The 14,542-nt window shown below is 38.0% G+C and overlaps 1 protein-coding gene across 5 annotated transcripts in view; it reads left to right on the forward strand.

The window, feature by feature from the left end:
- The window catches only part of WDPCP (WD repeat containing planar cell polarity effector), a 160,238-nt gene that overhangs the window by 104,110 nt on the left and 41,586 nt on the right, over positions 1 to 14,542 (forward strand). For 3 of the 5 annotated variants that reach the window (XM_087775256.1, XM_087775254.1, XM_087775255.1), the window contains exons 14-15: positions 4,669 to 4,732; positions 10,537 to 10,639. In XM_087775256.1, the coding sequence (XP_087631382.1) occupies positions 4,669 to 4,732; positions 10,537 to 10,639 (167 nt within the window). The remainder of the gene's footprint in view (positions 1 to 4,668; positions 4,733 to 10,536; positions 10,640 to 14,542) is intronic. The other 2 variants (XM_087775258.1, XM_087775257.1) reach the window with 1 other exon arrangement.

Below are 14,542 nucleotides of genomic sequence, written 5' to 3' on the forward strand. Positions count from 1 at the left end.
ACTGAATTAAAAGTGATCATGTAAACCCGGCAGCAAATGTTAGGAGCTGTAGCTGATTGAACATATTTTCATCATCTGTTTTGTATGCTTAAATACAATTGCTTGATGTAAGTAAACACTTGATTGATATTCTGAATACTTTAAAATCTGCATATGCATCACAGAATACTGAACAATTAAAACTTAATTTCAGTGTAGTTTGATTACATGTAAATTATTTCAATATTCATTTTTCCCTGTTCTGTTTGCTCAGTGCATATTTAATATTCACTTTTTGAATGCATATCACCCTTGATTGGACTGTGAGATGAGGAGGACTCTGAAATTTCTTCCATTAAAAAGAATTGCCTTATAAATATTATTTGTGCCACAGCTCTTCCCCTGCAGATTATTTTCCAAATGTTGTGTACCCTTATTGAAGACACGGAAAAAAACTGCTGCAGCCCTTCTTTATCAGCCCAGCACAAGGAATATGCTTACATGGTCGATGGGCATGTCTAAGAAGGCTTGTTGGTTGTAACTAGTCCCTGAAGAAATGTTTCCATCTTTTCTGCACTATATTTCTCTCTTGCTTGCATGAGCTTGCTCTCTCTCCCCTTCCTCCTCCCTCCACATGATTTTTTTTTCTGGTTGCTGGACTTTTTATGAGATGTTTTAATATTATGGATAAATCTTACAAATATCTTTAAGTTGACCATTTTCAGCCTGGAAAATGCATCTCTATCTTTAAGTGACCACACTCAATTTAGGTGTTGTGGAATACAGATGACAAAATTCTGCCTTTTGATATATTTGTAGAACCTCTCATGAAAACTGAAAAGACTTCTTTTCCCTTCTCCCCACGCCCCAATCCATGCACATGGTTTTGATCTACAATATTTAAAATCACCTTAGTTCTGAACATCCAGCAGGAGGAAACCTTGGGCATTTCATTCTCTTTTTATTTATGCTGGTGAAAACCAACAGTAGCCTCACTGAAGTTAATAGATAAAATTATATTTTAAAAAATTTCTTATATATTTTATTTAAAAATAAAATACTTTCCTGGCATCTTTTCAGTTAAGTCAAATTCTCAAAATAGAAGCAGGCAGCAGATCTGCCGCTCTACCATGGAAGGCAGGTCTGGATTCCTCTCTGCCTCGACCATTTTTGACCCGCATGACCCTTGTCGTATCACTCACATTTCCCCTTTGTTTCCTTGTCCATACAACAGACTTACTGATAGCCATCTTTTTACATTTTTGTAGGATATGTAGAAAGTTTGCGTAAGTGCATATAATAACAGTATTATTTTATTATATGAGAATTTGAACTTAATATTGTATGTGCTAAACAGCTTGCAGGGAAATGTTTTCCTATCTATCCTATGTAGTTAATCGCAGTTTGAGAGTTTTAATCTTGAAGGTCATATTTCTGTTGGCTGTCACTTTGACCAAACAAGTAGCTGAACTTCATGGTTTACAGGCAGATTTCCTTATCTCTCTTTTTCAAGAGACATATAAGTCTTGATTGCGGGAGTTATTGTGAGGCAAGCAATAAGTAACAAGGTGGAGGGAGGGGTGGGAAGACACTGACTTCAAGACCAGTACCCTGTAGATGCCATTTTAGAAAGCAAATATTGTACCTTGTAATTGTAGCACAAGAACAAAAGGGAGGCTGTTTTGCTTGGGTTTTTTTGTGTTTGTTTGAGGAGCTGATAAACTATTTGAAGTGTGCTAGCAATAGCAAGAGGTCTTCCATGACAAAACATGCATATAAAATTAGCTTCAGGTCAGTCTCGTGCTGTACAGGACTCTCTCTAATTGTTCCTATAGAATAAAACCAACACAACTTCCATGCCAAAGAGACTCAGAATAACAAGTATCTTCTAGTTAAGCTGGTTTAAAAAAACCTGGACATTCTTGACTGATTTAATACTGTTTGCCTAAGTAATGCAAACTTGTCACTCTTGTTCAAAACCTCCGAGTTATTTTAAAGCAATTCCACTTATAATAATTTATGAAGCATCTGTGATTGTGATTTCCAGCTCTTTCGCTTTGTGAAGAGCATTTCTTGGATAGTCTTTTTTTTCCCCCTTTTTTTCCCACAGTACAGATCTGAAAATAATGAACTAACTTCACAGTTTTATGAATATGAAGTATGTATGTTGATTAAAGGAAAAAAAAATTGAAATCTTTGTGAAACAGCAAAGAAATGACAGCTTTAAGGCCATGATTCCATTCTGCAGGTCAATCAAACGAAAAAGTTACTTTACGTTTTTTGGTTGCAGGCATTTTTGCCTTGGCCAAAGCAAATGTCATTCAAATAGTCTGTATAGTTATAACTTTGGAAAAACAAAATAATGATGCAGACATTCTTTTTAGCTAGTCGTATAGCCAGTTTCTGTTCAGTTTCCAATTTCCCTTCTAAGTACTAAGACTGTATATTTAATCCATAATTGAAAAGAAAAATGGGCCAGAAAAAGATATACATGATAGCTATTCAAGATATACATATTTTAATGTGTACTTATTTGTCTTAATTAAAGCATAGCTTCAGAAGCAGCATTACAACACAATGTATTTTAATGGAAAATCCTTCATAGAAAGCATGTTGAAAAGCTTCAGATACATAGATGTGCATGATAAAATGGTGGTGCACTGCCTGTTCCCCAGTGATCAAGAGGTTAACCTTAATTCATCTCTTCCCCTCCCTTAAACAGGTTCTGTGAGGAGGGCTTCAAATTAGTGCTTGGAAGACACGGCAGGGAGATTAGCTTTAGGGAGGAAAGGACTCCCCGCTCCAGCTCTTAGGAACCTCACCTGGAGAGTGCATTTCCTTTTCTACTTAAGCTAATGTATTATGCCTTCTTGTCACGAATGTTATTCCTTGAGGAAAAGTCCTTGCCGGCTCTATCTCACAATCTGCTGAATCGTTCCAAGCGTGCGGTAGAAGAGAAGAGAGCAATAAGGCTATAGCAAGAGGGAGGCAGAAAACCGCTTAGGCTTTGACCAGAAACAGGAATCTCCATAGGGTACATCATATGGAACTCCTTCACCCACCAAGGGGAAGGATTCCCATATTTCCCCTGTGCTCACACTGGCCTGAAGAAGAGCTACACATTGCCCACTGTTTCCTAAGATACCCTCAAGGTACAGAACTGTATAAATACTGGCATCCATATGATGCTGTCTGACAGTATTCAGTGGGCAAGAACGAACTACACCTTTCTAACACCAAGAAATCACAATGCTGCTTTTTCCCCACTGAGGCAAAAAAGTCATCTCCTTCCCGAACTTCAAACATCTACAACTGATTTATTGCTGAAATTGTTAACAGGTGAAAAGGGGGAAACTTTACCAGTAATGGGAAAAATACAGAAATCATTCTATATAGAATCAATCTTTTACTTCACAACTGAAATAACATTGGGGTATTTTGTTGTTTTTCCATACCTAAAAATAATAACAAAATCTATTTTTGTAGGTATTTTTAAATAGTTTAAAACATGCCGTAAAAGAAAATGCGTACAAATAGAATCACTTTCTCACAGTAGAGAGTGATTGTCACATAGTGGTTGTCTACATCTAGTATAAGAGAGCATTAGCCCAGTGCAGAATTTCCCATTGTGACTAGTGTTTGCCAGTGCGATGTTGTATATATTCTCAGAAAGCTTCTGATGGGTGGCTTGTTTCCTCCTACTTCTGTGGAGTTTCCAAGGATTGCAAAGAAGAGGACATATACAGCCTTCCACAGTATTTCCATCACGTGTAGATATTTACTGTAATTACCAGGAGGTGGTGTATGGTCTCTGGGTAGGAAGAAGGTGGCAGTCTGTGTCATTACAAATGGAAGGAGCTGTTCTTCAGCAAGCCCTCAAACCCACCAAAGTAATGGTCTCAATTTGCCATGATACAGCCCTCCTGGGTTAATGGTAAAGGTGAAGTTCCACATCCACACTGCTCCCTTCCTCCTCTGCTGCATCTCTAGGTGATACTCAGGTGGTGCCTTCTCGAGCACATTTAGAAGTAATTTTTGCTTGGGGATTTTGATCTTTTTCCCCTTGTTTTACCTCATTGACACGACCTTCTTCACCATGGGATCTTCAGAAAACTCTCAGGAGTCTGTGCTAATACTGGGCTGCGGGAGTTAGAAGGCAAAGCAGTGTCACCCCCCCACCTTTGTCAGTCCCTGGGGATTCATGACTGTTTAGCATGACTCGACTGGATTATCATTTTCAGAGAGCCATTTTGAGGGGTCTGTGAGAATAAAACTCAATGCAAACTTCTAGAAGGACCTCTGAAGTCTTGTGAGATTTGGGATTAGTCTTTTCTGTAGGGAATTTTGAGGTTCCTACCAATGTTATTTGGGCTAGCATGTTGTGGCTGGTGTCTTTCAAAGGATCAGTTTGTTATGATCTACAGTACCTGCAGCTCCCCTCAGATTCAACTAGATCTGATGGAACTCAACACTGAACACAACTGAAAGTTTTAAACGATGAAGAAGGTTAAGGCTAGTCGCTGTCCTGCCTCATAGTTCTGCAATCTGAGTATGAGCGTATCAAGTTTCCCCAGTAAAGCTTTGGCAACACCTTTGATGAGAATTGAAGGACTTCATCTGCCCATTAACAAAATTCGATGCAGCTCTTAAATTATCCTTAGTAAGTGACATGTTTCCTTTTTCTTGCAGGTATCAGAGATTTGAAAAAGCATTTCTGCTAGCTGTTGACATAGGTGCTCGGGACCTGTTTATGGTGAGTCATCTCTGGAGACAGAGGCTGTTGCCAGGATGTTAGTTGTCAGCTTTTATGCACATTAAAATGGATCCGTGTCATTTGCAGTCTTAGGCGTATACTGAAGACAGAACTATTCTACCTGGTTTGCCCTTTGCCATCGTGAAACTCGTCAATAGGAATTGTCTTTAGAGTCATTGACATTTTCCCTAGCGTGGCCTAAAGGCTATTCTTTATTTTCCAGGAATTAATGTATATGTTTTTGAACTTTCCCCTTCTTCATCTGTCCTGATGTGGGTGAATGTCATCTTTCACTCTAATAAGCTTATATATTTCTAATATGTTCCTTTAAGAAGTACAATTACTGAATCCTGGACACAAGAGCTGGCCATATCCTGGGGATCCTGAATGCTCTTAGTTTGTCTCTTAGGGTTTTGTGAAAAGTGACAAATTATGAACGCTTCTACAGGTACTTTTAAAACAACAAAGCTCAGCAGTGTCAACCCAAGGGTTTTTACATTTCATGTACTCTCTTCCCCCTCCCATTTAATTAGCTACAAAAGTAAAATTAACCAGCTCTTAAAAAGTCCTCTGTGTGAGCTCTGCAGGAGGCTCTTGTTTTATAAGATCTTGCACCACAATGTCACAGTGAGGTCAGATGGACAAAGCCAATCATGCTTTCCTAGTCTCTCAGCATGTTGCTGCTCCACAGCTGATTTCATTGTTTTCAAAGAAACAATAGGAAAGGGGTTTGTTGAAAAAAAGGCCCTTTGAACGATTCGTTTGCTTGACTCTTTTGCATAATGAAGACATTCTGTTGTTTAAATTAAGCTTTGACACTAGATGTTAATATCATTTATCCCATTAAGTCACTTGCCCTGCTAGTTTGATCTTGATATTTAAATTGTATGTTAAATTACACAATTAAATCCTGCTTTTGTGGGTTATGAAAATTCCCTTCTAATTATATAAAAAGTTGTGTGAACCTTTTGATGTTTTTTTTACTGCTCTAATCATCTGGCTTGTTCCATCTAATTAGAAAGATGTGAATCCTGCGATAAACTTCTCTAAGTATGCATCAAAAGAATGTGATGGAAATGTCAGACTTTTAGGAAATTCATTGCATGTTTTATGTTTACTCTCCTCGATTTTTCCTCTTTTTAGCTCAGCTTTTTCCTTTTCTCTTTTTATTTAATGTAACTTCTTCAATACAAATTTGATGCCTAATCAGGCTAAGCACTACAGCCACATATAAGATTCAGACTGTAATCTGTCTGTGGCAGGTTACAGCTTTTTGTTGGAGTCTCCCACCATACAGATAATAAATTTTCCCTGAGTAATTTCAGCCATTCTGGCAGACAATGACCCAGCATTTGGCCTGCCGTCTTAAGGGCCCGCCCTCATAGGACTGAGAGCATTTCCTACATGATCTTTTTCTCTTTCCTTCCCTCCGCTCACAGCAGGACTGAGGGACCACCTCTGTCCCAGGGTGAGGAACACCAGTGTTGGGTCAAGAGATGGGTGCAAAGCTGGTAACAAGAAGGAGGGACTGTCAGTACCTGGGTCCACAAGTGGTTAAATGTCCTCCTCTCAAGAAAAAGGTTCTTCAACTTTCTTCAAGAGGAGTTTCAGTGTTCACAGAGAAATTAGCTCCATCCTTTCCTACTCTTGTTTTCCCTTTCCTCTTTCAACACCTATTCTCCATTTCCCATCTCGCCAATGCTCTTGAACGTAAATATATATTTCCACACGGTTCCTCCTGGCTTACATTACTATGAGATCAAAACCAGTTCTATATTGTCCTTGTTCTGCTTGCGTTACCTTTGAGATTCCTCACAGTTTCCCCTAAATTATGCAACAAGCAGCACACACACCTGCCTCTTTGAATCCTCTGTTAACTCTCTGCCTCCTCTGGGGAAATGTTCTTTTGCTAATTCATCTCCTAAGTAAGGTACTAACGAACAAACTTTACAATAAGCTAACAGTGGCACTGCTGCAACACTGCTAAGCACAGGACTCAAGAAGTTTAAAGGTGCATAGCTCATAAAAAGTATTTATTTGTGCCATGGGAGTTTCTGGGGAATTGGGCTTTGTTGCACTAAATACTGTGTGAAAATTAGATAGCCTGTTCCCTGAAAGCTTACAGTCCTTCTAGGCACTAGTGTAACAATACTATTGCTAAGCAAGGTTTGTGCATCCTTCACTTCTGCTTAACACTGAATGATTTGTATATACTGTTTATATAGGTCAAAATGCAATTAAGAACGTACAATTTGACTTTACCTATATTTGAAGCATTTATAATTATGTGCAGTACAAATAACTAATCTATAGGTCAATTATTTGTATTGCTGTTTTACAGACCAACCAAATCCATTTATAAAACCTCAGGTGGCTTTAGGAGTCACGCCACCTTATTCCCAGTTAATTTAATGGGATTTCAAGAAGAAATATTAGACTAAAGAAAGATATCTGATGACATAAGCAAAATGCAAAAGAAAAAAACCTGTTTATTAAAGGGGAACAGAGAAGGAACAAAAAAGGAAAGTATAGAGAGGAGCAGATACAACAGAGGCTGAGGAGGATCCAAACATTGAATGCCCATCTTCTGAGACTTCTAAGGAAATGTCCTATGTCTTGGAGAATTTATCCTGAACATCTCTTTCACCAAACAGGGCTCTGCAGCATTCCTGTTATTTGTTTTGAGATTGCAAAGAAGTTTGAGAGAACACTATCGGAGGGCGAATTTCTTTCATAGACATGAAAAAGAAAAAAAAAAAAGGCTTAAAAGTTAGTCCTATAGCTATAGCGTCACTAGTATGATGCCATAACAAGACACACAGACACTGCTGTGTCTCCCCATAAGCTTTACCCTCACGTCACAACTAAGTCCATCAATTATTATCATCTCCTACAAAGTTCAATAAAAAAATAGAACTGAAAAGGACATCATATCACGAACAACAGCTACATTTATTGGACAGTGACTGATCCAATCTGTGACAGAAAAGATCAAGCAATAGAAGGGTTGTTAGCTTGAAATCCTTTTGTAGTATGCTCCAGCTCTCAGCTGCTGAAAATTCAAAAGGCCATCCCACGTACCAAAGGTAGCAAAAAATGCAAGGAAAAGACACTTTAATAAAACTGTCAGATCTTGGGTGATACACTGATGAGGAAAGTGCATGTTTCGAAGAAATGTTGGAATTTTGCCCAGAAATATCCTATAGACAAATGCACATCAGTGTTTCAAATGACTTCTGCTCACGGGGGGCCAGCTCTGTGAGTCACAAAGATGAGGGCAAAAAGGAAGTAGTCCAAAAACTAATCAAACTGTTAAATGATAAAATACAGCCCTTTCAGCAAACTCCTGATAAGCGGCTGGAAATTGTTTTTGTTGTCGCCATTGTTTTTGAGAGGGATGTGATCTTTGGACTGATAAATTCTTAGATAATTGTGTGAAAAAATTTGTAATGAATATTCAGCTGATTTAATTCTTTTTTTTCTGTCATTCTTTAAGGCGCCCTGTAATCCAGTGTTTCTTCTTTCGCTTTTATTTATTTTCTAGTTTTATTCTACTCAGAGAGTTATAAATTCTTAGAAAGATCCAATTTTGCTGGCTTATTTGAATGAGGAACACCTAAATTTGATCTGAAATTGTCTAATTAGGAGTTTTTATGTCTGTAATCTTTTCTTTCTAAAGCTTGTTCAGAGATAGAAGCAAGTGCTACTTTTTTTTTTATTTATTCTTTGTGACAGCAACTTGAGGAATCACGAAGAAAGCCACTTCCCAGCCTACTGTTATATCTTTATTTCTTACAATGCCCCTGTTAGCGATGAATTTGTAGCATCTTTACATTTCTTTACTCAAAACAGAGCACATGGGCAAAAACAAGATCTGAAAGTAACAGATGTTTTGATAGACACAGCATGCACAACCTCTTAACTGAAAGAACTTTGTCATTTTCTGCAGTTGTTTCCATCCCCTCCCCAAGTTTATTATTGAAAATTGCATTGAAGTATACAGTACTTCTCTTAGTTTAAACTACAAAAAGACAGTCATTAAGCATAGTCAGAATGCATTTTAAATTAGTGAAAACAATCTGCCTATACATTCAAATCTTTGTAAGTTCAGACTTGTTCAAGAGCCCTTAGGTTTTCTATTGTTATCTAAATAAGCTGACAATATCTACTGTTTAATCTTCATAGAAATCATACCTTGCTACTCAGGCCCTTTTCTCCTGACAACTATGTTAGACCTACAAAGAGAGGAAGTACAGAGTTCGCAACAAGTTCGTAACTCATTACTTTGCTCCAAGACACTTGCACATTTTTTTGTCACACCTGTGTTTGTAATTAGAAAATGTTGCCGTCTCCTGCAGACTGTTGGGATCCTGCAAGTCAGTACCAGGTTTTCCTCCGTAATCGGTCTCGGTTTCCCTAACATTCTCAGTTTGCTTCTTATTTTTGTTTTAATTTATTTATTATTAATATTAAATGAGGGGATAATAAAAGCAGCATCTTTTTCTCATAACACTATTACTCTCACTTTTTTCATCTAGATTCTCTTTCTAGAGTAAGGTCACTTTTTCATGTAAGAATTTCTGTCATATTGATGAAGATGGCAGTAAACTCACAGTGAGGAGGACAGTTTCACCTGAAATCTTCTGCATTAGTGAGAATATAGTTGCTTTTATGATATGCAGAGGTCAATATTTCCAGCAAATACTCCTTTTCCCTTTAAATTCCTGCGTGCAGATAGATTGCAGAACAATGGCCAGGAATTACTTAAATCTTTGGATACCAAATGGCATCTTCAGCAAAGAACTGGGGAAAAAAAAATTTGCCAACTGTTCTTGGGTGTCCCTCACTTCATATGTCTCAGTTCATGCACAGAGCAGCCTGTGGCCGTGACACCAAAGGAGAAGGGGGTTAATTGTCTCTTTATTAATGGTCAAGGATGAAACTTTACTTCAGGGGTCAAAACCAAGGGCAGTGAGACTGTAATTTGTCAGCAGGAATATATTCTCCCACAAATTGTGCTGTGTGTAGTACAGGTGGTTTTCACCTCAAAGGTTAACACACAATAAAAAGCCTTGAAATTCACTATGTAATGATACGTCCCTGCTGCAGCCCTCTGATTCTTAACCCTAGATTAAAGACTGGATCCAGAGTATTGGCAACTATTTCTGCTAGACAACAAGATTTTTGGAAAGCTCCTTGTGGTCCAAGAGTGACTCAGGAATCATGTCACATCTGTGGGTGTTAAAACCATTGAGCAACTGTTGTTGCTATTATTACCTCCAATATCAGCACAAAGAGGACCACCATCACCTTACTCAAAGAACAGTAAGTGTAACATGACAACCTCCAAACAAAAATTAGTCCCAAAAGAGCTTTGCCCCAAAGCTCATGTACTAGGTGGAAACCTTAACACACTGCAAACAGGGGCTGTCAGCCAGAAGAGTTCCCGTACTTCAGATCTGGTTTACACAGAGCCACCTCCTATCAACCTTCTCTTAATTCACATTGCACCAACAGAAGTTACCTTAAAAGCAGACAGATTGGTTTCTTTCATACACTGAGTCAATAGCTTCACTTTTATCAGTGCATGATTGGTCAGTGTTTTATTCATTGCTGTATTCAACAGCACAAGTAAGATAATAAATTTGCATTGGGAGAGAATTAAAATGTAATGGTAGGTTCATCAGTTCCATCTGTGTTTGTGATCTAAATAATAAAAGAACCTCTTTCTTCCAAAATCCCTTTTGTTACTACTATGAGATTAATTTTAGATTAATCTTTTTTTTTCTCTTTTATTTCCAAAGGACATCCATTACCTTGCACTAGATAAGGGTGAATTGGCACTAGCTGAAGTGGCAAAGAAAAAGGCTAATGACATTGATGCAGAATCAATAACTACTAGAATTGGTAAGAATTAATGGTGTTTAAAAAGCCCTTTTTGTTTTAATCAATACTTGTCCTGTACAACACCGTGTTATATTTGTAGGGGAGTTATTGTTTTGATTGCATTGTTTTCTTTGAAAGCGAGACAGTATTTTTATTCATAACTAAAGAGGGAGGCTTATAAAAGTAACATTGCTTTGCCTTTCAGTACCCACGTGAGGATTGTGTCAATGCAATAGCTACGAAGTAAAAAAGATTTATACTATGACTGTATAGAAAAGTTTAGGCTGTACAAACTGAACTGAGTGCAAGAGGTAAGGGTCTGAATCTGAAAATCTTTATTCATACCAGCATAAAAGGCCAGCTATGGCAATCTCATTCACCTCTAAATATTTGCTGATGCACACTGTACCAATAACTGGAGTCACATCATGAATGCTTTGGCAGCATTCAGATGAAACATTTACTGATGTGAGCACAGGCTCATAGCAACATCTTTGCATGCAGTGGGATTCTTGCAGTTCCATAAGGAATATTGATACAAAAATTAGGGTTAGACCAATAGCTCAAACACAGACAACTTTTCAGGCAGGGGAACTTATGACTCATTCACTTTCTCCTTATGTTTCCTCTGAATTGTCATGAAGAGATGTACGCAAATATGTAGACCATTCTGATTTTGGGCCTATAGCACGAACCAAGCAGAAGGGGTCTAAGTCTAGGTAGCTGACCTCCAGCAGAGAGAAAGTAGACAAAGGGGGGAAAAAAGAACACAAAATGTTTGTATAAAATATGCACAGTGCTGTTTTGCTTATTTGTGTCTTTGAATATTAGAGGAAATCACTGAGCTTTTGTCCTTGTCCCATGCCAAGAAGTAGAATATGATTAAGACTCAGAAGGAGTCACAAAACCTTTGAAATCTTGAATAACATGGGATTCTTTTAGAACTGTACGTCTTGGTGTTTACCCAAAGCATACAAGCAAATGCCATTCAAATATATAGAAATGCGGAGAGGCGGGTATGTGCGTTTATGTGGCTATTTCTATATATCGTATAAATCCATGACTTTCAAGGCTATGCAATACAGTATCGCTTCCTTCCCTTTGCAGCAGAGTAGAAATCAAGCAGTGCCTGTCCTGAGCTCTTTTCTCAGGGTCTTTCATTTTCAAGCTTAAGTCACTTGAAGCATTTTTTGCACCATAGCTGGGCCTTTGAGCAAGCCCTTTCACCACTAGAATTGCCAGAAACGACATTTGTTTCGGTCATCTGTTACTGGGCTCTCTTTAAAGCGCACAGTTACATCTCCCTTGCTGTCTCTTCTCTTACTTCTTACGTAGTTGTCCTCTGCACCTAATATAACTAAGATACCTAAGACTTATCTCTGATCACTATTTATTCTCTTACACTTAATCCAGAAAATAAAAGCCTTAATCTGTGTCTTCGTTTAATTCCTTGCAAACTAACACTATTACTAGATTTCTGAAGTTAGGCGGGTTTTAAGTTTACTGGGAGCCTTATATAGCATTGTAGACACATACACAAAGAGAGGGACAGGGAAGAAGCCTGAGATGATCACAAATGTCTTACTTGCATATCAGATGTAATACTACACTTCAGTTACAAATGTGCAGGCACAAAGTCTTCCCCTCCTTCAGAGCAGTCCTACAGTTACCTCTGTAATGCCCCATAAGCATAAATTATTAAAGTCATTTTATATGATAAAGTCTTTAAAGTGTTCTCATTTGCTAAATAATTAACTATCAGAATGATTTAAAATACTTTTCAGTGCCCCTGTCACAAACTGTCACTGAGATTCAGTCTATAAACAGTAATGAATTTGCATTGAGTTCATTTTATATGAAAATAAACAGGAATCTCCCATGAGTTCGTTTCACTGCAGATTGAATCTCATCTTAAACATGTGAAATCTCAGCCACATGTTTTGTTTTATTATACTTTATTCCAACGTCCTTTCTTGATGATGTTTTTATTTCATAGGCTGTTGTTAGCAAAAAAGATATCATGAGGCATGAACTTTGTGGTCCCAGTGAAAAAAGATAACAAGTCAAGTGCTTTATATGTAAATTACTATATTTATCTAACATTTTGAGGGGGGGGGGGGGAACTCATGCCAGAGCCAGAAGCTTTAAAATGCAGTTTCAAACAGGTCTCTGTCCCCTAATCATCTCGTAAGCCTGGTCCTCTTCATCTAGTCCCGGCTCTCTGGGGCTTTCAGCCACTCAGTTCACCAGTGGTCACACTTCCCAAATCACCCCCAAGCTTCTTGAGCACCCACTTCAGGCTTCTACAAGAAGGCAGCAACCTAAGCAAACAGAGCCAAGAAGGTGCAATCAGTGCTATTGATCCCAAGTTATACTGAACACCTTCCTAGATAATATCTGGCCTCTCTACAGCATATTGCATATATAGTATAGTATAATATTTGGTCCTAAATGGTACAAATGTGAACTGTTCTCATATATCAACATCTGCTATTTCCTGAGCTAGCCCATCCCCAAAACTCAGCTCAACACTACTTGGAAATAACATGAGTCAGTGCTCCTGGCTGATTCCCAAGCCCTTGAGAGTGCTCCATCTTGCCCCTGATATATTTAATTTGTCAAGATATTTATGTGTACAGGGATCACTTCAAATATAATATATTTCAAACTCAGACTTTTGGAAAAGTTTCAAGCTCCTACAAATAATGTAGAACGACAATATAATTTCAGCTTAAATTTATAGATGTCACCCAGAGTTCTATAATCATTAGTAGATTCCTCACATACCTTAGATCAAGATTTGTGTCAAGATAAAACTAGAAATAGATGGATTATTTTAAAATTTTCTGAATTTTAGCTCTTCTCAGTTCCTCACATGATCGTGGTTTGCTATGCTCTGTTTTGAAGAAGCCACCATCAAAGCTAAGAATGTCTGGGTCTGTGTGGTAAAAACACCTGTAGAACTTCAGAGCGTATTAGTTTCGTGACAATATTGCTGAGCAAGATGAAGTGTCAAGTGAGCTTGCTGCTATTACCTGCTATGGTTTTGGCAGAATCAGATATTTTGTTCAACTGATTAAAGTCTTCTAAAGAAAGTTATTCTCATGCAATTTTATGTTTGACAGCCTGTGAAAATGCATCTTGAGGCATGAGAAGATTGAAGTAATGGTACTATACATCTCGGAGACCGCATTACCTGTCTCGTCTTTCCCCACTCCCATTTGATCAGCAGACCTGTGGCCATAGATATTGTGGTTTCCTCTGCCACAGATTTCCTGTTGAATTATTTCTGTAGTAGATCTACAGGTTCCTTAACGAGGTCAGGGAGTTCTCATGTAGCCTTGCCGAAAATATATTCTGTGCATTTCATTTCACTTGATGAAAACAGAGAGGACTTTCTTCAATATTGACAATGTTTGTAGGCTTACTAATAAATTCTGTTTATGGGTGTAGCCTCACATTTACGCTCCTGGAACACAAGTAACCAGGTACAGTGTTGTCCGTGGTAGAAGAGTGCATCTCTTCAGTGCTGTAAACTGTATGTTGCTAATGTAAAACTTGAGTTGCAAAGAACTGACACGGCACAGCCTGTTAAGAAATGCCATAACTAATAATGATTACGAAGGTGAAGAACTCAGCCTTTCAGACATCATTGCTCAATGAATATCCAACGAAGAGCATATGTAGTCAGTGTCAGAAAGTTTCCCAAGGCCAACTTCCAACAAATTACATTAGGGCCTAGCAAGATGATTTTAACCTTCAAATCAATAGCTTTCACCCAAAAGGGATTCATGTTGTGACAAGACAGATAACTGCTGCATAGTTGAAAGGCAAATTGGGAAACCTTCTATTTCTACTTAGAATTAAATTCAGAATATTAGTTACGCTAATGTTTAGGCAATATTTCTAACAGAGGTATCTTAA

Source organism: Nipponia nippon, unplaced genomic scaffold (assembly GCF_047370975.1).
Source record: "Nipponia nippon isolate SJK-2023a ecotype South Korea unplaced genomic scaffold, ASM4737097v1 scaffold_4, whole genome shotgun sequence".
In the NCBI taxonomy this organism is placed as follows: domain Eukaryota; kingdom Metazoa; phylum Chordata; class Aves; order Pelecaniformes; family Threskiornithidae; genus Nipponia; species Nipponia nippon.